General features: G+C 35.5%; 2 protein-coding genes across 2 annotated transcripts; one reads left to right on the forward strand and one right to left on the reverse strand.

The window, feature by feature from the left end:
• On the forward strand, nucleotides 1-6,330 carry LOC100253136 (ATP-dependent Clp protease proteolytic subunit-related protein 1, chloroplastic). The gene is made up of 9 exons (XM_002264347.5): nucleotides 1-396; nucleotides 2,350-2,465; nucleotides 2,669-2,869; nucleotides 3,000-3,104; nucleotides 3,251-3,313; nucleotides 3,586-3,697; nucleotides 5,548-5,609; nucleotides 5,703-5,885; nucleotides 5,974-6,330. The coding sequence occupies exons 1-9, from the start codon at nucleotides 159-161 to the stop codon at nucleotides 6,058-6,060; spliced, it is 1,167 nt and encodes a 388-aa protein (XP_002264383.1). The 5' UTR covers nucleotides 1-158; the 3' UTR covers nucleotides 6,061-6,330.
• A 6,248-nt stretch (nucleotides 6,331-12,578) lies between these two features.
• LOC100248006 (mitotic checkpoint protein BUB3.2) lies at nucleotides 12,579-23,359 on the reverse strand. The gene is made up of 9 exons (XM_002264436.4): nucleotides 23,116-23,359; nucleotides 22,900-23,030; nucleotides 20,114-20,196; nucleotides 18,486-18,752; nucleotides 17,908-17,983; nucleotides 17,678-17,758; nucleotides 13,102-13,180; nucleotides 12,911-13,011; nucleotides 12,579-12,824 (listed from the first exon to the last, which is right to left on the reverse strand). Exons 1-9 carry the CDS (start codon nucleotides 23,233-23,235, stop codon nucleotides 12,749-12,751), a joined length of 1,014 nt encoding a protein of 337 aa, XP_002264472.1. The 5' UTR covers nucleotides 23,236-23,359; the 3' UTR covers nucleotides 12,579-12,748.
• Nucleotides 23,360-24,896: the final 1,537 nt, after the last annotated feature.

Consider the following 24,896-nt stretch of genomic DNA (forward strand, 5'->3'; position numbering starts at 1 on the left):
GGACCGCACTGGGCTTTATGAATTGAACTTGGGATGGGCAGTGGACCGAACCCGTAAAAAAATGTCATAGGGCTGAGCCACACAGGATCACCAATCCTTAGCCTCAAAACTCATAGGAGCAAAAGCAGAGAGTGCGAACTGCAGAGAGTGAAACCGCCATGGCCACCTCTCTACTCTCACCTCTCTCTTCTCCTATCTCGCCCTCGACCGTGGACGCTCACGACGTTGGTTCCGCCGGTGGTGCCGTCAAATCCTCTTTCCTTCACTGCACAAAGCTCTTCTCTGCTCCCAAACTCGGAAGAAGCGCAGTTCGGAGAGGGTTCAGGTCTCCATCTGCAAAGGCCTCGTTTGACCACATACCTAAACAGTTCAGAGAGGGAAATCTCCAAGACGGATGTAATTCCTCTCTTTTATGCATATTATGCCTATTTTTACTGACTTTTGGGGTTGAAATTTTGGGCCTTTAATAGAATAATTTTGAGTGCTTGGACGGGTATTTCATTTCTTGGTCGGTTTATTGTTGGATAAAAATTTGAATAGAATAGAATAATTTTGAGTGCTTGGACGGGTATTTCATTTCTTGGTCGGTTTCTTGTTGGATAAAAATTTGAATTGAATAGAATAATTTTGAGTGCTCAGATGGGTACTCCACTTCTTTGTTTCGATTATATACATCTTCTCTCCTTTTTTTTTTTCCTTGTTTGATATTATGCTTTTATTAGCCTGTTTTGATTCATTGATTCTTGTTTGGGTTTTGTTTGTGTTCTTCAATGGAAAAAAATTTGTGGGGTTTTCCCCCTTTGCTTTTCTTTTTATGGTTTTGCTACTATGATTACTGAGAGTAGGTGTTTTTCCCTTTATTAGGCAATCCAATTCCACCTATGGGTTTATTTATGTGATAAAAAACCTGAGCAGAACTCAACCTGAGAGTCCCCATTGTGATGATTTTGCTTTCACAACCGAAGGCGTGTAGGAACTTCAATTAATTTGGGAATTATACGAATATTTATTTCTGTGTGGTTCAGTTTCAATAAAGCAATTATTTGCCCATTGGATTAGTCTATTATTGTGTATATTGGAATGATTGTAGTTAGATGTTCTGTTACTGAACATAAATTAAAATTGCAAATTCAGTTTAACAAAAGTTTGGAATTCATTTTGGTGCTCAAATCAAATTTAGAGCTCTTCCATTAGAAACCCTTTTAAAGAGAATCGCTTAGTGTCTGAATATAAACTAAAAAAAAGAAACATTTTGATAGTGTTTTTCATGTGTGTGTGTGTGTGTATCTCCATATTTTTAACAGTGATTTCAAAATTTGCCAAACACTTAATATTTTTAAGAGAGCTCTTCCAAGCATTAGGAAGCGCTTTTAGGCCATTTCAAAATCACTCCCTAGCAGATTCTTAAACCAACTGCCGCGATTCTTCTTTTGGTGAAATGATAACAACTATTTTTTTTTTTTTATTTGTTGTGTGTGTGTGGGGGGGGGGGGGGGGGGGAACGGTGTGGGTGGTGGTAATTTATGAGACTTTGATTAAATTGTGACAAGGGAGACCAAATAAAAATGTCTTGGATGAGCTCTGACCCTTGAACCAACAATCTGGCAACCCAGAGAAAAACAGATTTGGAAGGAAGAAATTGATACTAAATTTAGAAGTAATAATACCAAGAAAATTTATTTCAGAATGCTAAACCATAGACCCTTCAAATTTGATGAAATTCTTTGGATGCAAATTATGGCACTACAAATTCTTTGATGTTCATTTTGGACATTATTGTATCTTTGTATCAGTTTTTGCAGTTTGGTACTCATTGTCCCTGAAATTAAGGGTCTATTTGGAATTTGGTTTTGAAAACTGTTTTTCTTCTGAAAATAGCTGTTTGAAAATTTGTTCCGAAAGTTTGTTGTTTTTTAGAATAAATTTGAGGTGTTTTTTGTTGTGTTTTAAGAAATAATTGAAAATATTAAGAATACTTTAAGAACTTTTACATTGTGCATAAGCTCATAGTGCCCAAATGGAGATTAATCCAAGGAGATTATTTTTCATATTTGAGTTCTCAACTAAAATTTTGTTCTTGAAAACAATTGAGAATTGTTTTTAAAAATTGTCTTATGAGCACTTTTCTCAAAAACATTGCCAAACAGGCCCTACTTGTCTTATATTCCTTTTCCTTCTTCTAAAAGAGGTAGGAATTTCCTATATGAGAACTTGAGACTTGAGAGAGCTTCTTGTTCTGAATGATACATGACCTTGTTTTGAAATGCTCAAGCATCCCTGATTTTTATTTTTATTTTAAAATCAGGATTATATGAATTAATGTTTACCTAACTATGTTCTCTTTTGCAGTGATGGAAAACTATAAAAATGTTCCCCAGTATTTTTATGGCCTTTCACCTTCACAAATGGACATGTTCATGACAGAAGATAATCCCATTAGCCGGCAGTCAGAAAGAGTTACAGAGGTCATTTCTTCAAAACTCCCTAATCTCAGCTCACTGTACATCCAAGTGGCTTCGATTTCTAAAAGAAGCCCCAGAATAACTAAATCATCTTAGTAGTCCATTTTTTTTGCTTAATAATTGACTTGGAAAAAAATAGAACTCACTGTTATATCAGTGGATTTTGTATCCAGGAGGGATTCTTATTCTTCAATAACTGTTAACAGGAAAGCATCTCATCTGCTCGGAATTATATGGATAATGGAGGGATGTGGAGTCTATCAGGAGTGAATGACAGGGGTCCTTCAAAATATAGTATGAGTGTAAGCATGTATCGTGGAGGCAGAGGATCTGGAAGACCCAGAACTGCTCCTCCTGATTTGCCATCTTTGCTCTTAGATGCTCGGATTTGCTATCTGGGCATGCCAGTAAGTCATTCTCTCTCTTTGTTTATCCTGTGCTCTGGGTATTGGCTAGGAACTTCCCTATTTCTCTTGCCATATTCCTTCGATTTGATTAGTTGCCTTGATATTTTTTTTCCCCTCTAATTTTCTGCAGATCGTACCTGCAGTAGCTGAGCTTCTTGTTGCTCAGTTTATGTGGTTGGATTTTGACAACCCCTCAAAGCCTATATATCTCTACATAAATTCAACTGGAACACAGGTTAGCTCTGGAATACATTATTTTAATAATACTGTTTTCTTCACTATTTGAGACACTAAATAATTTTCTGAGGTTGCCTTAGTTTTTCTCATCTTCAAAGTTTGTATCCCATCTGTTTTAATTTGGTTCTATGATGCAATTCTTAGAATGAGAAGATGGAGACTGTTGGATCTGAAACTGAGGCATATGCTATTGCTGATTCCATGGCGGTAAGTATTAACATTAGTTATATGTGGCATTTTTTGCTTATATTTATTAATTATGGATGTTTCTTGGAATCAAGTGACAGGTTCCTAGCTGTTCCACCAGATTATTTGTATACAATTTAGCACATATCCATGTCAGATTAAGATTTAGTTGATATTTATGCCAAAGAAAATATGCTAGTTGTTTTTATAGGATCTCAGAAGTTTTTAATCTTTGATCCATTTGGCCTGCTTTAAATTTAACATGTGTAATATCTGTTTCTATCTGCCTGAAGTACTGCAAGTCGGACGTCTATACAGTGAACTGTGGCACGGCATATGGTCAAGCAGCAATGCTTCTATCAGTTGGAGCCAAGGGTTACCGTGGTCTACAGCCAAATGCCTCCAGTATGAATCAACTTCTCTCCTAAAAGATTTGAATTATTTCTTTTTGTAAATTTTATTTGTATCCTAGAAGTTGTCAAGACAATGCTGCTTTCTGCATCCTTGAATCATTCTTTTTCATGACTCTTCAAGTTACCTGAAATCTTGTTGCTGAAGCCAGGAAAGCTGCATAGTTGCCACTTCAGATTCAGGCGACTTGCCTGATGAAGCAGTCTGCTGTACTGAAGTCTGGACCAACTTTCTGCTTATTGGCTTGCTGTGGTTGATGGCTTAGGGCTTAAGCAGTCTCCCAGGGTCTGGAGGGAAGTGGATCATCAGGATCCCTAAATCCTAATGGGGGGAGAATTGCCTCTTCGATCCCACTCCTTCACATTCAAATTCATAATTTTTGAACCCTATCTTTCAAATAACTAGCTTTTAACCTGGTTATTAAGATTGCTTTGCCTAGAAAGCAAAATATGTTGAAACGATTGGAGAGAGTGAGGAAGATGTTTATAACCCATCAAAATTTTAACAAATGAAGAAAACTAGTACAATCAAGGTCTTGGAGAATAAAGTAGGTAACAGCAGCTAGAAATTGGAGTAAATGCAAAGGAATGTGGTTACATATACACTGCATGATGCTATTGCCACAACATGACTGGAAAACTTTGAGTCCTTTCAGAAGCACTGATTTTGTTGTATTAGATAGGGAAAGTTTAGCCATGCATCCAGTGGTCCCAACTGCTCCATCCAATCCATGTAGGACTTCAAAGCAATAGGCATCTCCACCGTGGAACCACTTTGGTCCAAATCGCTGTCCAATATATGGACTGCCAAAGTTAATTTGGTAAATTGGGTTTATTATAGTTTATGCATCTTTTGAATGGAAGTAACCATGGTTTTCAAGTGTCTTATTTTATTTGGCTATTTTCATTTTAACCCCATATTCTCTGTAATCTTACATCCTTGAGACTTATTATTCTGAAGTTCCTTTCATTTTGATTTTGTTTGAAAGAATTTTTTATTCTTTTTTATGCCAATATACTGTCTTTTTCAAACTTTAAACACAAAAAGGGGGTGAATGATTTCTATATTCTTGGTTTCTCATATTAGTGTACATGCCCCTCAAGCTGCAAAGAAAGTTTTGAGGGTTTTAACAACAGCGCATTGGACTATGACTAATTTTGAAATCTGAAAAAGGTGCATGGAGTATGATGAATTTTGAATGAAAAAAGATGAATAAATAAAAATTGATTTTTTTTTTTTTTTTTGCTAATCAAAAACTCTTTATTTGCTATAAAAATGAAAAAAATAAAAAAATAAAATTGTTGAGTCCTTGCCTCGATTGGAAGTAGTGGCCTTCAAATCTTCTTTTGGTTTAGTTTGTTGTGGTTTCCTCTTGCTCTAAATTTCGTTACACCTTTTTAAGCTTCCTACAGCTTTACCATTTTTTTATACATCTACTTCATAATGAGAGAGTGCATTATTTTGGTCAGCATCACATATTAATTTCTTTTATTGGATATAACCATGATGATAATCATTGTTTTTGTAGAGTTACATGATTGACCATTTTTTATTTGGGATTTTCTTGTTTCTTAATGATATTAAATAGCCAGAAAATGCTTTAAGATTTGTTTCCCTCTGGAGAGTGTTCTCTCCAAATGCCCATTGAGATTAGGAACTCATTTTCCAGTAACTATGGTTATGGCAGTTGTGCCAATCTAATTCTCTATTTGTACTAGTGGAGCTTGCTAATTTAGAATTGTAGTTGAAATAGTTGGACTATGTGTTCTGTATGAGTTCATGGAATATAGCACATCTTTGTTCTCTCCTTCCCTATTGACCTTATTTTTTTGGCTGAATTGCAGCGAAATTATATCTACCTAAAGTAAACCGATCAAGTGGGGCTACCATAGATATGTGGATTAAGGTCTTTCTCCCTCTCTCTCTTGCTCAGTGTCTATCTATTATGCTCTATTTTTTATTTCTATGCTCTATTTTTTAAAAGAATTTCCTCCATCAGGCCAAAGAACTAGATGCAAACTCGGAGTATTACATTGAGCTATTAGCTAAAGGAACTGGGAAGACAAAGGAAGAAATAAAAAAAGATGTCGAACGCCCAAAATATTTGCAAGCACAAGAAGCCATTGACTATGGCCTTGCAGACAAGATAATTAGCTCAATGGATCCAGCATATGAGAAACGGGTAAAACTCTTATTAAATTTTTCTCTCCCGTTTTGTTAACATCACTTGCTTTCCATGTCTATTCTAACAGTATTTTGTTACTGATCAGAATTATGATGAGATGCTTGCCCAAGCAAAATCCATGAGGAGAGCAGCAGGAGCTGGCCCACAAGCAGCTCCCTCTGGATTTAGGTAAATACAAAACCGCAGAAGGGAAACATTTGGCCATCCAGTCTTTTGCACACCATAAATGGTCACAGATCTGCAAAATGGACACATTTGGATACTGAGAAAGTAGTTCCATTTGGGGCTTTGTTTGAAATTATAGCTAATATGTAGACACAAATGTATTGCCCCCTTTCATGGCCAGGTTGCACTTGCCTCTGCCAGTACTTTTTGAGTGCTGTATACATGGTCAAGTTCAGTTACTACTCTGCGGTTATCATGTGGGATTGGCTTTTATTCATATTTTCTCAGCTCCGGTCAGTTGATTGATTGCTTTAGAATTGGAAATGGCAGTGTAAAGAAGATGATTTGAGTGGGGGTGGCATAAGAAACCACATTGAAACAGAATGTTATGCAAGTTCTACTCTTTTTTTCCCCTTTAACAGGTTGTGACAATGGCAGAAGTCACAAAGAAAGCTGAGAGGGTTCCCCTAATTTCTGGGTTCTAGCTACTGTCCTCATATCTTATTTTCAGTCTGCCTGGTGTCACTCAATATTTCAAGGAAAATTCTGGGAAAAGATTCCCTTGTTGACAAACTTCAATGATTTCCATTGAAGCAAAAAGAGGTAAATTTCTTTTACACAATTGCTTCCCATTCAAACTAATGGGGCCATGGCATACTTCTCACCTTTGCAGCACAAAAAAGATGATCAAAGAGCCAACTAGAAAACATAAAATCAAAAGTAAGTTTGAAGGATATAAGAACTGATGTGAGAAATGCTAAAACTGTCTTATTACATCATATTGTGCATATTTATCTGATTACATAATCTTATTGGAATTCAAAATTTAAATTGGAAACTGACTTTGACATTGAAAACTCACTCTAATTGTACATATAGAAAGTTTGACTTAACACAGTTTTATAATAATTTCCTTCATGAATACAAGGCTGAATATCTCCTCTACTTTCCAACGTCTCTTTGTGAAGGTCAGTTGTTAAACCCATCTCTACATCCACTTAATTTTAAAAAAAATAAATAAAATTGATATATAAAATGATAAAACTACCTTCTTCCTTTTATAAGTTTTTATATTCTCTCCTCTTAAATTAAGAAAGAGGTTATAATTTTGTTTCATATATTGGAAATTTTTTTGTATTGCTCATGGAGGTTTCCCTCGTAGCAGAGTGTTTTACTACGAAAGTACTTTAACCCATTATTTTATTTATTGTTTTATTTATTACTTTATTTTTTTATTATTATATTTTCAAATTATCGTTGCGAGTATCATTTCATAACAGTGGTATCAAAACCTAGGTCTAGGACAGTAGGTGGTTACTTGTGTGGTTTGTACATGTCTAGGAAAGTTCTATCAAAAAGGCAATAAGAGCCTAAGGAAAGCCGGTTTTAACTGGAGCCACTATGACCTCTCCACTTTCCTGGGGACTTTCTTCGTGTTTTCCACACAGACACTTATTATTATCACGGGTTATTATTCATTGTAAAAGTGGAACAAATGGTGGTGAAATTTAAAATAGAAAAATTCAATGGGAGCAATTTTGGGCTGTGGAAAATGAAAATGAGTCATCTTGAGGAAGGAAAATTGCTTAGAAGCAATTGGTGAAAGGTAAAAAAATATTGCAAATAGAAAGTGGGAGCAAATAGATACAAATGTCATTTCAAGCTTACATTTAGCAGTAGCAGATAATATACTATCAAGCATCTCAGAATTATAGTCGACAAAAGAAATTTGGGATACGTTGACAAACCTATATGAAGTCAAGTCATTGCAAAACAAAATCCTCTTAAGAAAAAAAAAATCCACACTCTTTGAATGCTAGAATCTACTTTAATGACTGAACACATCAACACCTTGAAAACTCTATTCTCTCAACTATCAACTATGGAGGATAATATAGAAGAGAAGAAATGTCTTGAACTTTTACTCCAAAGTCTACCTGATTCATATGATCATCTCATCATAAATGTGACCAATGGTGCTTTGGTGCTTTAAGAACAATGCTAGTCTTTAATGATGTTGCGACTACTGTACTTGAGGGAAAAAGTAGGTGTAAAAACAAGGAAGACAGAATATCATCTTCTTAACAAATTGAGGCTCTAATTATTTCTAGAAGAAGATCAACAGAACATGTTTCTAGTGGGAGTCACAAATAGATTAGGTCAAAGTCACAAAGTAAAAAGAAAGTTAAATGTTATCACTGTAGAAAGTAAGGGCACATAAAAAAGGAGTGTTGACACTATAAAAGAGTGGTAGAAAAAAACATGAAAATGAAAGAATTTGAGCCATCAAATACTTAAGAGTTATGTAGCAAGTACTTCGAATGAAGACAAAATCTTGGATAGTGAACCAACAACAATTGCAAAAGGCAAAAAGAGATTTGCTAAAGTTTGGTTAATTGACTCAATAGCAACATAACACATAACTTCTCATAGAGAATGGTTTCACCAATATGAACCTATTGCAGGGGGATCAGTTTACATGGGTAATGATCATGCCTTGGAGATTGTTGGTGTTGGTTCTATCAAAGTAAAGATGGATGATGGTGTGATTCACATTATTCCAAATGTATGACATGTGAAGGGCTTAAAGAAGAATTTGCTATCAATGGGACAGCTGGATGACCTTGGGTATGAATTCCATGTTGAAGAAGGAATCATGAAAGTTATTAGAGGTGCACTTGCGGTGATGAAGGCAGAGGAGATTGTTGTAAAACTATACATGTTGCATGGGTTGTCGCAAACTTTGGAAAAGAATTGACAATGAAGTGGCATCGCAAACTTGGTTACATGTCAGAAAAGGGATTGAAAATCCTCTTTGATCAAAAGTTGCTTCTTGGTTCATTTTGATGTTTGAGAATCACTGATCACATCTCTTGGAGGAACAAATTATCTAGTATTGTTTGTAGATGATTATTCCAAAAGATGTTGGGTGTACCTCATCAAGAGATAGTCAAATGTTTTCCATTATTCAAAACCTTTAAAGCACAAAGGGAGCTTGAAATGGGAAAGAATATTAAATGTTTAAAGACAAATAATGGAGGAAAATTCTATAGGTAGAAGTTTGATGCATTTTGTAGTAAAAAAGACATACAATAATAGAAAACTATTGCTTATAATCTACAAAAAAATGACGTAGCAGAGCGGACAAATAGAACTCTTGTAGAAAGAATGAAAGTTATATTGAAGACTGCAGGACTACCCAAACCATATTTGGCTAAAGCAACCAAAATTGTCTACTATATAATTAATAGGTCTTCATCAATAACAATTGAGATGAAGACACCTATGGAGATGTGGACTAGTAAGTCAGCGAGCTATTCCTTCTTACACATATTTGGGTGTCCTGCTTATGTGATGTATAATGACTAAGAAAGATCAAAACTGGATCCAAAATTTAGAAAATGCATATTCTTGGGGTTTGTTGATCGAGTAAAGGGGTATCGCCTGTGGAATCCCACAACCTACAAGGTTATCATTAGTAGAAATGTCATCTTTGTAGAAGAAATGCTACAAAGTGAAAGTGAGATAACACACTGATGAAAAAGATAGATATTATAAGTTTCATTGGAAACAAATAATCAGAACAAGAACAACCAGAATCTTTTGAAGTAGTTCCAAAACACAATGAACAAGTACCAGTTGAGTCTGAGATACTTGAAGTGCCACGGTCAATCCAAGAAAGAAGAGAACCTTCTTGGCACTTAGAGTTTGTTATGACAACGAATCTTTCTTACTGTCTTCTTATAGAAGATGAAAAGCCTTCAAATTATTAGGAGACCATAAACAATTTGGATTCATCTTTATGGATGGCAACAATGAAAGGGAGGTTGAAGCCTTGCTTGAGAACTAGACATGGAAACTTGTGCCATTATCACCTGAAAGAAAAGCTATTGGAAACGAGTGGGTCTATAAGATCAAATGTGATAGTAATGACCAAGTGGAATGGTATCGTGCAAGACTAGTAGTTAAAGGATATGCTAAAAATGAAGGTATTGATTTCAACTAGATTTTTTCTCCAATTGTTCAACTTACATCAATTCGAATAGTCTTGGCTATGTGTGCTAGATTTGATTTACACCTTAAGTGGTTAGATGTGAAATTTGAGTTTCTTCATGGAGAGCTTGAAGAAGAAATTCATATGCTCCAACCGGAAGGTTTTAAAGAAAATGGGAAAGAGAATTTGGTTTATAGGTTAACCAAATCCCTGTATGATCAGATGTTGGTATAAGAGATTTGATTCCTTCATATTAAGCCTTGGGTACAATAGGCTTAATTCAAATCATTGTATATATTATAAGAGGTTTGAGGGTGATGATTTTATTATCTTATTGTTGTACGTGGATGACATGTTGGTTGCAAGCCCCAACAAAGATCGAATCCAAGGAGTAAAGGCATAGTTGGCTTGGATGTTTGAGATGAAGGATCTAAGACCAGCAAACAAGATTCTAGGGATGTAATTTCACCGAGATAGACAAAGCAAGAAGATTTGCTCTCACATAAAAACTATTTCGAGAAAATTTAATGTCGTTTCAACATGTATGATTATAAGCTAGTTTCTACCCTACTTCCTATGAATTACAAATTATCCTCAAATGTGAGTTATAGTAATGAAGTGGAGAGGATGGAACTATCTTAAATACCATATGCATTAGTAGTGGGAAGTTTAATGTTTGTTATGATTTGTACAAGTCCAGACATTATACAAGCAACAGGAACGATAAGTCGGTTTATGGAAAATCGGAGGAGAGAGCATTCGAATATAGTTAAGAGGATCCTTAAATACATCAAAAGGACCTCAAATGTTACATTATGTATTGGAGGATCATAATTCATCATCAAAGACTATGTTCATTTAGACTTTATAGGTGATCTTGATAAGAGGAAATCTACTATGAGCTATGTGCTCACACTTACAGGAAGAGTTGTGAGCTGGGTTTCAAAACTTTAAATTGTTGTGGCTTTATCTACAACAAAATCAAAGTACATGATAGCTACACAAGCTTACAAAAAAGCTATTTGGATTAAAAGGTTATTGAAGGAGCTTGGACACAGACAAGAGAAGATTTCCTTGTTCTATGATAGTCAAAGTGTCTTGCACATTGCAAGGAATCTAGCATTTCATTCCAAGACTAAGCACATAGGGGTTCAATATCACTTTGTCCAAGAAGTCGTGGAAAAAGGAACCGTGAATATGCAAAATATCTATACAAAGGACAATTTAGTAGATGCCTTGACAAAACCAATTAATACTAATAAATTTAGTTGATGCAAATCCTCTTATGGCTTGACAATAATGTAAGCAGCATGTTATAGGGCAAGACATAGAAGAATGATTTCAAGTGAGAGAATATTAAGGTTGAAGTCGTCCTTTATTGAAAGAAGACAAAAAGAGGAAGCTTTCTTGTACTATAAAAAGAGGCTTTCACCCCTTATGCTATTCATCCCATAAAAGGTTTTCATCCTTTTTTAATCTTTTAGATTCTCTCCTTTTAATTGAGAGAGAGGTTATAATTTTGTCTTCATATAGTGGATATTTTTTTTGTCTAAACCTGTGGAGATTTCCCTCATAACAAAGGGTTTTACCATATAAGTATTTTTGCCCATTATTTTATTTATTGCTCTATTTTTCTTGTTATTATTTTCAAATTATTGTTGTGGGTATCATTTCATATCATCTTGGTATTGAATGTAAAAAAAATTATTTAAAAAAAAAAAGGAAAAAGGAATGGATGCATGAAAAGTCCGGATGTATGAAAATTTTGTCTAGTCTTATTTGTAAATGGTAAATTAGTCTACCAACAAGTCTTTAATACATACCTCGATCAACCATCATACCATTTATTTCCTCTCCTAACTTATGATCTAGCTCTATAGGGGTGACTGGAGGCTTACAACCCCGTTTATCTCATTTAGAAGATCGGTTACATATTTTTGTTGAGAAATAAAAAAATATTTTTTCGAATGTGCCACCTCAATTCTTAGAAAGCATGTTAATTTCTCAAAGTTCCTAATAGTGACTATAGTGTCAGGTATAAAAATATCCGTTTTTTTTTCTTTTTCTCTTAAATTTGCAACCCCAATTCCTAGGAATAATTTTAATTTCCCAAATTCCTTTATTTTAAACTCCCTTCAAGATATCGCTGGACGTACTCCCTTTCCCTTGGATCATTTTCTGTGACAATTATATCATCCATATACGTATTTTCCAAGGCGTCAGCTTGTCATGTCAAACCCAAAACAAAACAATTTAGAGATCGTGGAAACGGGAAACCAGAGAAGCTAGCAAACGGGGTTGGGGGACCCCAATATTTCATCTCCTGTACAAATATCAAAGCTTGTAAACCGATGTCTTACAGGATAACCAGAGAACTTGTTAATTTTGAAGGGCATAGCTGCACTCAGGCATCATTGGGAATACTCTGTACGCTAATGGATCATCAAATGATTGCTCATGATTATGTTATATATCCACAGCTAGGATTTAGCAGAGGGTTTTAACCATGGAGTTTTCTGTTGGGGATAATATCAGGCCAAAGAGGAAATATCATGTAACTTTGATTCAAAATCAGTTTACATATCAAGTTTAATGAGCTTCATGAGGAAGTGAAACCTTGCAATGTAATATAACATATGAACACAGACAGAAATATCATTAAAACAAGCCTTTCCACAATTTTCAGTCATTTGGGAGGGGATTAGGGTAACACTTTTGGCTTTGGCTTAACTTCCATTTCATTCACGCTGCGTACGAAGATAGCATCTGGCTCATGGCTGCAAAACAAATAAGCAATTGCTAAGGGGGAAAACAATATATCTATATATATAGACAGAGACAGTGAGACAGGATTCATTCTTACGGTTTGTCTCCCTCTTCAAATGTGTAACTTGATGCCACAGCCAACAGGCGACCGTCTCTGCTAAACGATAGTGCTGCAACACTTGAAGGGTATTTTGAATACTGGAAGACAAATGCATAGCAGAAATTATAGTTATACTCACTTTTCTCCAATTGAAATTAGAAGATACAATTTGTTCCACAGTTGTTTACCTGATATAGCCTCTTCTTGTTGTTTCCATCCCAAACATTCACAAAACCATCACAACCTCCAGTTGCAAATGTCCCATAGCTGCAGGTTGAATTTGAAAGCATGGTCCAATAATTAACTAATATGCAAGTATTGTGCAAAGAAGCTACTCAAAATACTAATTGATACTTGAACATGAGTCATGTGATCCAAGCCTTGGACCAACTCACAAGCAACATCAGAACATTGCCAGTCACAATTTTTTATAGCGCAATTGAACAAGGGATTTAAAGGAAGGAATTTGAGGAAATATGAATTTGAGAAATCATTTTTCTAGTCAGATAGCTCAGGACATTCTTAGGAAGGATTCTAATTTTAGGGTACTTAAGATCCACAAATCTAAGCATTTTAAAATAATATGGAGAACGTGTTCTCTCACACCCTCAAGTATAAAAGAGAGACAATAGTCCATCCTTATACCACTGTTGTGGCCACCACACCATCCTACCATGCCACCCAACAACCAACACAGTTTTCCATTGCCACAAACACCAAAGAAAGTTACCAACTGACCACCATCACCACTACTACCATGCCATGCCACCCTACCATTGCTGTAAGTATCAGCAACCACTAAAATTGTACCATAACCACAATTCTCACCATCACAACCTTATTATGAACATATTCACTGAAACTTAGGACACTCATAAAGACAAATTTTCATACGAAGGAATTTTCTTTCCCTTCAGACGTTTTTGTAGCAAAAATGAACATGGTTTTTCAGAAATCTTTTTCATTTTTCAAGATGAAAACAATGGACGTGTTCATTTTGCATCATTTTCATCATGTAAAAGTGCTTGCATTACTGAAAACATGGAAAACAATACTTAAATGCTTTTTGAAAATGACCCATTTACAAGAAACATTTTCAAAACGGTTTTTGTAAAGGTACTAAACATCCTCTCTCTCTGTACCATTTTCACTGTCTTGCAGTTCAAAAATGACCCATTTATAAGAAACATTTTCAAAACAGTTTTTGTAAGCTATTAAACATGTTCTCTGTATCATTTTGTCTGTTTTCAGAAATGGAAAACCGATCTCATTCTTCCAAGCAGATCCTCCATTTCAAATCATAATCAATTCCAAACCAAATGCAATCTCAAGGAACTTGCGAGGTACACAGATTTATAAAATGTTCTTAAGATTTTTTTTTTGATAGACAAAGAGAACCAATAGATTAAAAAACACCAGAAAACAGGGGGCGCTCCCTAAGTACACAGGTTGTATACAAAGAAGGCCCAAAACAAGACAACAAGAGAAAAATAAAGTCTAATAAGGATTAGCTAAACAACAACCCTATCACCCAACAAATTCCGAAAAGAGAGATAGTCCAAGTCCAAGTCCACAAATTGTTGAGACCATTCAAGCAGGGACCGAAGAAAGAGTTTCCTCAAGCTCGTATTTGACATCTCTTCCTCTAGGAAGGTTCTTCAATTTCGCTCTCCCCAAATACACCAAAACAGACAAATAGGCGCCATTTTCCAAACTACACTCCTTTTCTTCCCCATGCCTTTCATTTTCCACTCAATAAGCAAATTTCTCACTAAATCCGGGAGCACCCACACCACCCCAAACGAAGAAAACAAGTTCCAAAGATCCCTTGTCTTACCACAATGAATTAAGATGTGGTTTGTCGTTTCCTCATTTTCTTTGCACAGGTTGCATCTATTAGCCATAGACCAACCCCTCCTCATTAGCATATCTATAGTGGAAATTTTACCCCAAACTGCTTCCCAAGCAAAAAAACGAGTTCTTAAAGGGGCATACGAACCCCAAACCTCCTTTTCTGGAAATAAAGGGCTATTGTCTTCCTTCAAAGACCTATAATAAGAATTTACCTTAAACGTTCCTTTTCTCTCAATTTTCCAAACTAGAAAATCCTCCCCTTCTTGCACCCTTACTGCATAAATGTAACCCAAAAAGTAGTTCACCTCCTCCAACTCCCAATCTTGAAAGGGTCTTCTAAAGTGCACCTCCCAACCCCCACCTCCACCTTCTTGTCTTCCCCACAGATCAGCCACTGTTGCAGAATTATTAGCTGCAATTCTAAACAGCATAGGGAAAAGATCCTTTAGCTTAGAATCTCCTACCCACATGTCCCACCAAAATCTGGTTCGTCTCCCATTTCCAATATGAATCCTAGTTCTGAGAAAGAATTCCTCCCAACCCTTCCTAATGTCTTTCCAAAGGCCCGTCCCATAAGACTCTCTAGTGGTCCACCCACCTTGAACCTCCCCAAATTTACCAACAATGACTCCTCTCCAAAAACTCTCCCTTTCTATAGGAAATCTCCATAGCCATTTTCCGAGCAAAGCATGATTGAAATCCTTCAAGTACCTTAACCCCAACCCTCCATGCCTCTTATCTTTGCAAATGACCTCCCATCTCACCAAGTGGATCTTCCTTCTTTCCTCCATATTTCCCCACAAGAACTCCCTTTGAATTTTTTCCAATCTGAGTCTCACTTTCCTTGGGATAACAAAAAGAGACATGAAGTAGATAGGGAGATTTGAGAGTGTGCTCTTTATGAGGGTAAGACGACCTCCCTTAGAGAGATATTGTTTTTTCCACATAGCCAACTTTCTCTTGAATCTTTCTTCTACCCCATCCCAAACTCTACACGACTTGTGGGATGCTCCAAGAGGTAGGCCTAGATAATTCGTAGGGAGATTCCCCACTTTACACCCGAAAACTGCAACAGCTCTATCCACCTCTTCCACTCCCCCAATTGGAATAATTTCGCTTTTCTACAAATTAATTTTTAGACCTGAAACTACTTCAAAGCAGATTACAACCCACTTCCAAAAAACCAGCTGATCCCTATCATCCTCACAAAAAAGGAGAATGTTGCTATCTTCCTCCTTCAGCCAAAGGGCCCTTGACTTCTGCCTCCAGGAGATTTCTTCGAGGATGGCACAATGAATAAATTCGTCTCTGGCTGCCCCTTGACTCCTCCTATCTTCCTTAGAGAGAGAGCCAAGACTTTCTAAATTGTCCCAATATTTTAACTTCTCCCAGGCTGCATTCTTCTTAACTGAAACATCGCCAAGGGATTCTTTATTCCACAACTTCAGGTTGTGTTTCAAAGCCTGAAGCTTCTTCGCTATCACAAAGCTTGGATTCCCCCTAAAATTGTAAGACTGCCACCATTCTTTAACCTTATCCATAAATCCTTCCACCCTTAGCCACATGTTCTCAAACCTAAACAGGCTTTTACCTTTTCTCACCCCACCATAGTCCAACAGAATTGGACAATGGTCAGAAACAAGTCTAGTCAGAAGACTTTGCATTGCCCCGGTCACTCGTTCCTCCCAGTCTCCTGAGAACAGAAAACGATCTAACCGAGCCTTAAGGGCCCCTCCTTCCCCTCCTATCCAAGTGAAAGCTCCACCCCCCAGAGGTGGGTCACCTAGTTCAAACTCATCGATAAAGCTTGAAAACTCTCTCATCGCAGTTGACATCTGCCTTCCATTGCTCGTTTCAATTGGGAACCGCACTACATTAAAATCCCCTACTATGCACCAGGGATCATTCCACAGCCCCTTGATTGTGGCTAACTCCTCCCACAACTCCCTCCTCTCCCTTCCTTTGCTCGGGCCATATAACCCAGAGAAAACCCACACAAAGCCCTCTTCACAATTTCTAAAGCGACAAGAGATAGAAAAAGACCCCACTTCGAACTCCAACCCTTCCAAAACTCTTTTATCCCATATTACTAGCACCCCACCTGCAACACCCCTAGCATCTAAAGACACCCAACCTAAATTCCTCCCAATTCCCACACTCTTGACAACCCTATCAGACATTTCCTTCATCTTTGTCTCCTGAAGACAAACCAGATCTGGCTTGTGTTTTCTCACCATCGACTTGATGACCATCCTTTTATCTGGGTCATGCATGCCTCTAACATTCCAGGACAATACTCTAAGCTTCATAAGGGACCACGATCATTTGCCTTCCCAACTCCCCTTCCTCTGTCTCTCTTCCAGCCACTCCATCATTTTCATAATATTCTTAAGATTTTTGGACCAAACTAGTAAGACAAGGCCAGCTTTAACTACCAACAAAAATTTGCTTATCTTACTTTTCAATGCAGTAAGATGTATATCCATTCGGTCAAGTTCCCAAATTCTTTTTATTCTGCTAACTTAATAGGTCAAGTGAGATTTTGGGTTCCGAAACCATTCCTCTGATAAAGAGCAATACAACACATGCTATCTCTTTATCATAGGAACAGGTTGTCGCCTTTCTTTGCATCAATAAGTGCATGTGCTATCCATTCTCAATCATTCAAATTATTAAGAACTCCTGGACAAATTGACTACTGAAAATTACATTGAGGGGATCATCCTTAACAAGAATATTATTTTGATCATAGAGATCACCCTTTCAATGCAGCATCAGGGCTTTGGGGTTCCATCAAGTAATTCCCAAAACCAAAAGGCAGAGAAGGTGATCACTGATGTATAATCCTGTTAGCCTATAGTTCCTCCAGCAAGAGAAAAATAAAAAATAAAAATAAAAATAAATACTTACATGGGGTGGAATGCAATTGCATTTACTGGATACACAATGTCTCTTCCGGCCTCTGATTTTCGATGACACTTGAATGCATATCTGCACAATGCTAAAACCATCAATAAGTAGTAAAATGATAGACAAAAATTTTGCTGTGTGGAAAACACACACAGGTAAAAACATAAAGATGTAAGGGGGAGGCCTGTGAATAGCATCTAAGTCCAGGCACAAGAAATACTATTTCATACTTTTTGGCTTGACTGGCCTCAGAGAGTTCAAAAAATTCCATTGCAACCCGACCTTCAACAGAACTAAGAGCATAACCTGCACGCAGCACAGTCTGGATTACAAAAGATTCTAACCTGAGAGAAACTAGAGAATGAATGCACCGATCAAACAATTGTTATCAGTTGATTTTTTATTACTTACTAGAACTGGTCATAGTTCAATGCCAGCAGTCACAGGCTGAGCAAGAAACCGTACATTATTTGGTGCTTGTCATGTTTCCCTCTCAATGAAGGCACCATGTTACACCATATAAGACTATAGAGGATTCTTTCATACTAGTGATGAAAAGAAAAAAACTTCGTAAGAAGCTTCCAATGATACAGAAGTAGAGTGTGAGAAAGAGATGCAATTTTAGTATTGCAGTGAATTCATGAAAAGGATCTCACAGCAACTGTTAAAATAATTAAAAAAGGGAAACCATGTTGAATGGGAAACAACTAGAGTGCCCCATATGATTTGGAAAATTATCAACTGCTAAAAGGTATAGTTAAAGATTTCATAAGATAGTGTTCCAAACATCTAGTGTTCAGATGAATACCTGTTCCATTGGGGTAACAACGAACACATCTAGTTTGATATTTCAATGAAGATTCTCTTCGTTGCTCAGGTTGAGACATATTTCGCAAATCATAGATATTTACATGTCTTCCTGCAGTTGCAACTACTAATCGATTGCTGAAAAGAGATAGAGAATAAACACGCTCAGGTTGTGCGTATGTCCCAACAAGAGTGCGCTCCTGCCCACTTGCTCCTCTAGGATCCCAACACTTGAGTGTTTTGTCCCAGCTACCAGTTACCACTTGCCCTAAACTCGAACCATTAACAGACAACAGAAATGTTAAGTATTCACATTTTTAAGTGGAACAAAAATAATAGAATTTGATGCATGATTTAAATATAAAATAACTTAAAGAAACCAATTATAGAACTAACATGTCATTTTAATGAGAAACAACAAGGGACAATAAATGATTAATGATAAAGCCACATTTATTGAATTGGGATCATAATTTACTGTAATCCAATGGGAAAAACCATCAAACATTTTAAACCCTTACTTTTAATAAGGGGCCTGGCATTGCTGCAAGATAGGGCATAGGAGCAAATGAGTGACCAATTTTTTATTTAAGCAAAAGAAAAAGAAAATGAAATGGGAGCAGCACATCATCTGCTGAAGTTGCACCTTATGGGGCTGCTCTGTGGCAAAGGGCTCATCGGGAATCGAATGACTTTGTTTCTTTATTTATCTCCTCCCCACAAAAACGGATCGATTATTTATTAACATAGGGTGAAGGATTACAAAATCTAGTTACAAGGGAATGTCATCATAAATTGGTGACACACCTGTTTGCTTCTTATCATTTCATGACAACAGACATTGACAATAAATGGCATATTGTGCTATGTCCCTAGTCATCAGGCCTAATCAATTTCTTCACATATGTTAGGAAGCAAATCAATCACCAATGACTAACTTTTCAACAATCTCTATTTTCCTTTTTCTTTTTTTTGATAGGTAAAAAGTGAGAATATATAACAATCTCTATTTTCTTTGTCATCACTAATATTTAACTGATCTACTTAATGAAACAAGAAGATGCTCAAACATGCAAAACTTCCCATGTCTTGTTATCCACTATCTTAAAATCAAACATAGATCTTACCTAACAAACAGAACAACATACATGAAGATTTTAAAGCTGTATCCGATAATAGAATGTCAGAAATAATATCATGTCAATACTGTGCTCAGAAAGTTATTTGAATTTAATCAACTCAACTTAGTCTTAATTAACCAGGAGGAGTCTTCAAATTGTTAAGCAATTAGGCCTGCCTATGCTTTTAAAGAAAGTCGCTGCACTGATAGACCAACAACCTCGAACTAACAGTTATCATTCGACAATTATCCACAGTTTACAATGAAAGATGTCTTTGGTCATTCTGGAAAACTGTTCAAGTTTTCAAGTGGCATACAGTAACAAAAACAAAAAGGTGTGTGTGAGAGAGAGAGAGGGAGGGAGAGAGCGAGAGAGCAGTTACGCTCGCCTATCTGCAGTTTACAAGGAAACACACACTAGCAAAAACAAAAAGAAGTGTGTGTGTGTGCATGTGAGAGAGAGAGAGAGGAATGTTGTCACTAGACTCACTACTCAAATTAAAACCAACCTGTTGCATAAGAGTACTCAATACAACGCACAGGTGCATCATGCCTTCCTAAAACATCCTCTTTTCCATGGCTGAAAACAAGCCTGAAAAATCAATAGCAGAATCTTATATTAGCTTGACTAGACAATCTGATGTGGCATTTGGCATTACAAAATGGAAGGAAAAGAAGCACAATTCAATAAGACAAAAACACATTCTACAAGAACTGAAGTGTTAGTAAGAAAATTCTAAGCCATCATCTGCGAACAAATGAATCTCAGTAGAAAACTAAAGAGACTATTCAATTTAGTTCTTTTAGGAACCATTAAAGTTCACATAAGCAACCGGTTATCATAGAAATTAATACACATGGACCACCAAAATGAAAGCAAGATGTTAGTAAGACAACAGAGGAATGAAATTGAGGGAAAATTATGTCCTTTTACAAGTGTATAAAACTCAAATGTTCACCCATGTTCACATCAGTCGGGAACAAATACTGGTTAGCATCACTACATTTGAAATTGGGAAATTGTTAAACAAGCTATTTTAGGCTGATACAATATTTTAAAAAGCTAAAGACGGTCTTAAGGAATATGTGCGGCAAGGTGAAAGCCTCAAGGTAGAATGAGGTGTAAGCCTCAACTTAAACAAATAAATAAATAAAAATTATCAATTTTTTATTAAAAAAAAAACCATAAAATCACAATAAAATTAAATAATAAAAAAGACATAAGCTTCATAATGATAAAATCAATTATTTTTCATTATTAATAGTTCTAATTTAGTTCCTTTTTCTCTCACAAAATTTTGATCTCTCTCATGGATTTACCACATAATTTTCAACATTATTATTACAATTACTAGGATCCTTCCATGAATATGATCATATCCAATTGTTATATTATCCTCCCCATTAGTGTCAATATCCAATCGTCCGTCTTCTTCTTTGTCCACCAAATGTAGTGGTATTTTTTTTATCTATAAATAGTTAGATTACATATGAAATCAACTACTAGGAGTGTCAACTTATCCCTTAATCTTCTCAATCTCCTTTTCCCTTCCATTTTAAAAGTTAATTGAAAGTTAAGTAAGCCCTTATTTTCTGAAAGGTTTAACCAAGTAGGGACCCAATGCAAAATTCAAGAAATTTATATAAAAAATCCATAAAAACATAGATTATAGAACCCATCAAAACTGATCGAATATTGAGACTTAAGTCTCTTATAAACATATACCAAAGGCCCATAAAGGTCGAAAACCCTTTGAATATTTGAGGCTATAGCCTCAAAGCTATAAGTCTCGATAGGTTGAGGCTTAAGCCTTGATTACCTTAACTAAGACTATAGCCTCAAGGCTAAGTTGTAAAGCATCGCCTTGAGGTGAGCCTCAAGGCGTAAGCCCCATTAAACTTAAAACATGGGGCTGATGCAGAAGAAAGAATTTTGATTGCAAACAAACAATAAACGGAGCATAAATCTGATAATGCAAGAATAGATATGAATGTTTTTCTTCATGCTTCAATCTTAGATCCAAAACTTAGATCTTATGGGATGCTGCTACAATATATTTATTCAAGCATTTGTGTTTACAATCCAAATACGATATCCTATTTGTAGTATATGGCACAAGCTGTGCACAAAAATCGAATGTGGCATTAAAAAGGTTAATATAAAAAATAAGCCGGGGATAACAAATGCCTAAAGAAATATGTCGTCATGAAGATTACTCTTGTCAATGAATATCAAAGACAAAGTTTAGAAAAAACACCAGAAATAAGTCAAGAGCATGCCATCATTTATTTCACGTGAAACAACAAACACTATGTGGTATATGTTTCTACATAAAATGTGGCTTTTTCACAAATAATTTAGGTGAAACTGCACTGTGTGATCGATGGGAGTGTCACATAAACGCACATTGAAAATTGTGAAAAGGCTAAATATTACTTAAGAAACTTGCAAACAATACTCTTTTTCATGCATAGCTGCTCCAGTGATAGATTAATTTGGCAGACTTGTTGCTTTTTGTATGCGAAGCATCTAAGCTACCTAATTCACTCTCATTCTTGCAAGTAGTGAAACAATCATGGGAATTTTAAAAGATTGCACCACACAAATAGCATGGAAGAATTTGAAAATAATATAACTCATAAAATACCAATAAAAATATTAAAAAAATAAAAATGAGAAAACTTGTATAAAGATAAATTAATAATAATATCAGCAGAAATGAGTCATGGAAATGAAAGTTGTGCATTTAAGAATCAGGAACTGAGATAATCTCTACACCATAATGGGTATCAGCAAGTCATTACACAATAATTTTCAGCATAGATTCAACTGTCTCCCATCCCTTTTTGCCCTTACATGGTCAAGGAAAATTATTTTCATGACTGTTTCATCCTATGGTAAGGCCAATTTGTTTAGCAGGGAAATTTTTTCTCAAAAAAAATACAATTTTAGTTACAGAGATTTTTTAATTCAGACGCAATTGAAGTGATAAATTCTCATCCAGCTTCCTGCTATAATATCCAGGGAAGATACATTAGAGCTCATTTCCTACAAACATTTTTCTAGAGAAATATGTATAAATTTCCAGCTGCGAAAAATTACTTTTTCTCCGAGAGACTTAATTGAAGTTTCATTGTAAATTTCCAACACACGGAGCTTGAGAGAAGAAAAAAAAATGCCAGAAACGCTTTCCAGAAACTTTCAAAAAGTATAAACTCCAAATTTCCAATATGTGTTACTATCCTGTACTTCCCGAGCAACCAAACAGAAAATTAGGTGAGGAATCAGTCTTACCGCCTCACGGAATTGTCGACGCTGGCACTGAACCCTGAGGAATCGTCATGGAAGCAGCAATCCAAGACAGGGCCTCCGTGCATGAACTCTCCTCGCAACACATTTGCACTCGCATCGTACAACCGAACACTCTAAAAAAATCGAAACAAACCTCAACATCGAATTGAGCTTCGAGATCCAAGCATTGAAGAAACAGAGCTAGGTTTTGCGACATACCTTGTCCCAGGAGGATACGAGAAGGTTGTCGCTATGATTGGAGAAGCGGAGATTGGAGATCCCATCTGCCGGAGGGTTCACGAGCTCCCGGCCGATTACCGGGGGGTTCACAGCTGTCATAGCGTGATTGTTGGAGTAGCGTTTAGAGTTAGGGTTTTGGGAGGGAGGGAGGGAGGGAGAGAGAGAGAGAGAGGGAAGGAGATTTGAAAATGAAAATGGAGAAAGAGAACCCTACTGCCTTTTGAATTTAAATTTCAAGGAGTGAAACTGTTGGCTTAAGTCCCAACACACAGACGCAGTAAAAAACGAGGTGGTAAAAGTAAAACAATAATTTTTTACCATGACAACAAGTACTCTGCATCTATTAAACGCATAAAAGTTTTGGGATCCTATGGGATTTACCACCTAATAACAACGTGACAAAAATAATGAAAAAAGTCACATTTAGATCTATCATTCTCCTTTTATTATATGCTTTTTAATCTTTGTCCCCATTTATTGCTGTCACATCACCAGTAAAAAATTGATAAAAGAAATAATTTTAATATTTAAATATTAACTTAGTATTTTAATTTTTTTTTAAACTTAATTCTAAATAGGACTTAAAGTTAAATTGCACTTAATAATATTAAGTATTAAATAGATTATTTTTTTAATATTTTATTTTTATTAAGTACTAAGAAGTAAAAAAAAAAAAAATAGATTACCTTTAACATTAAGCAAAAATTAACTATTTTTTTTTCTATTCAATCAAAAAGTTTAAGAAATAAGTAAAAAATGAACAAAAAACTTAAAAATGGATTATTTAAAGTTTGAAGATAAATTATTTTCAGTAAAAAGCTAAAAAAATGATTGAAAGTAGTCCAAAATTGAATATGTTTCTAGTTTAACTTTGAAATCAACAAAGATTCCAATATTTGTGTTTTGAGTTCTTTTTTTCCATTCAAACTTAATTTGTATTAGAATTGAGTCAAAGTTTAAACAACTCTAACTTAAAACAAATCTATGATATTTATAATTTTATATAAAAATATTCATTGTGTTTGGCTTTTGAATTTTAATGGAAAAATAAAGTCAAATTGTAATTATATTATTTGCTTGGTAATTATTGTAATATGTTCTTCGATTTATTATTTAAATTTTGGTATAAAGAGAAAAAATTTAGCAAGAAAATATTGGGAGTGTCTTGAACCCGACCTGAACATATTTTGATACATACAATCATATTAACTTGAGTTTCACTTCATTAAAACTTGAGAAAATAAGTCCAAGTTAGAGGTTGAACTGGGTTTGAGTTGACTACAAATTTGGTCCAACCCCTTGCTCAAGTTGTGATGTCATTTCATTCTATTAGATTACAGTTAAGAAATTAAAAAAAAAAAACGTCTTTTAGAGTCATTCTTATAATAAAATGGTTTTTGAAAAGAAAAAAAAAAGACTTAAAACCATTTATATATGAAGGAAAATTTGAGTTTAAATTGTATGTACACCTATTTTCAAAAGAAATGTTCTTTGGGAAAAGACGTGTCTGGTATCTTAAGATACAATATTTCCAATAAATGTATTTTGTGTCTTAGAAACACAACGGCTATGTTTGGTTCCCAAAAAATGCAAAAGAAAGAAAATTGGGAGGAAAAATGGAAGGAAAGAAAAAGCTGAGAAAATGAATATAATTTTTTTCACTTGTTTGGTTATCTATTGAAAATTCAAGGGAAAAAAAAAAGTCAAAGAAAAATGGAAGGAAAATAAAATCAATAATTTGTCTTAGATGATTATCAATT

This window comes from Vitis vinifera, chromosome 3 (assembly GCF_030704535.1).
Source record: "Vitis vinifera cultivar Pinot Noir 40024 chromosome 3, ASM3070453v1".
Classification (NCBI taxonomy): Eukaryota; Viridiplantae; Streptophyta; class Magnoliopsida; order Vitales; family Vitaceae; genus Vitis; species Vitis vinifera.

Coding starts and splice junctions, on each gene's coding strand:
- LOC100253136 (XM_002264347.5), top strand. CDS start 159: ATGGCCACCTCTCTACTCTCACCTCTCTCTTCTCCTATCTCGCCCTCG. Junction 397..2,349: donor GGGAAATCTCCAAGACGGAT/GTAATTCCTCTC, acceptor TCTCTTTTGCAG/TGATGGAAAACTATAAAAAT. Junction 2,870..2,999: donor TTTGCTATCTGGGCATGCCA/GTAAGTCATTCT, acceptor AATTTTCTGCAG/ATCGTACCTGCAGTAGCTGA.
- LOC100248006 (XM_002264436.4), bottom strand. CDS start 23,235: ATGACAGCTGTGAACCCCCCGGTAATCGGCCGGGAGCTCGTGAACCCT. Junction 18,753..20,113: donor TGAGTACTCTTATGCAACAG/GTTGGTTTTAAT, acceptor GTTCGAGTTTAG/GGCAAGTGGTAACTGGTAGC. Junction 17,759..17,907: donor GAGGCCAGTCAAGCCAAAAA/GTATGAAATAGT, acceptor AGCATTGTGCAG/ATATGCATTCAAGTGTCATC.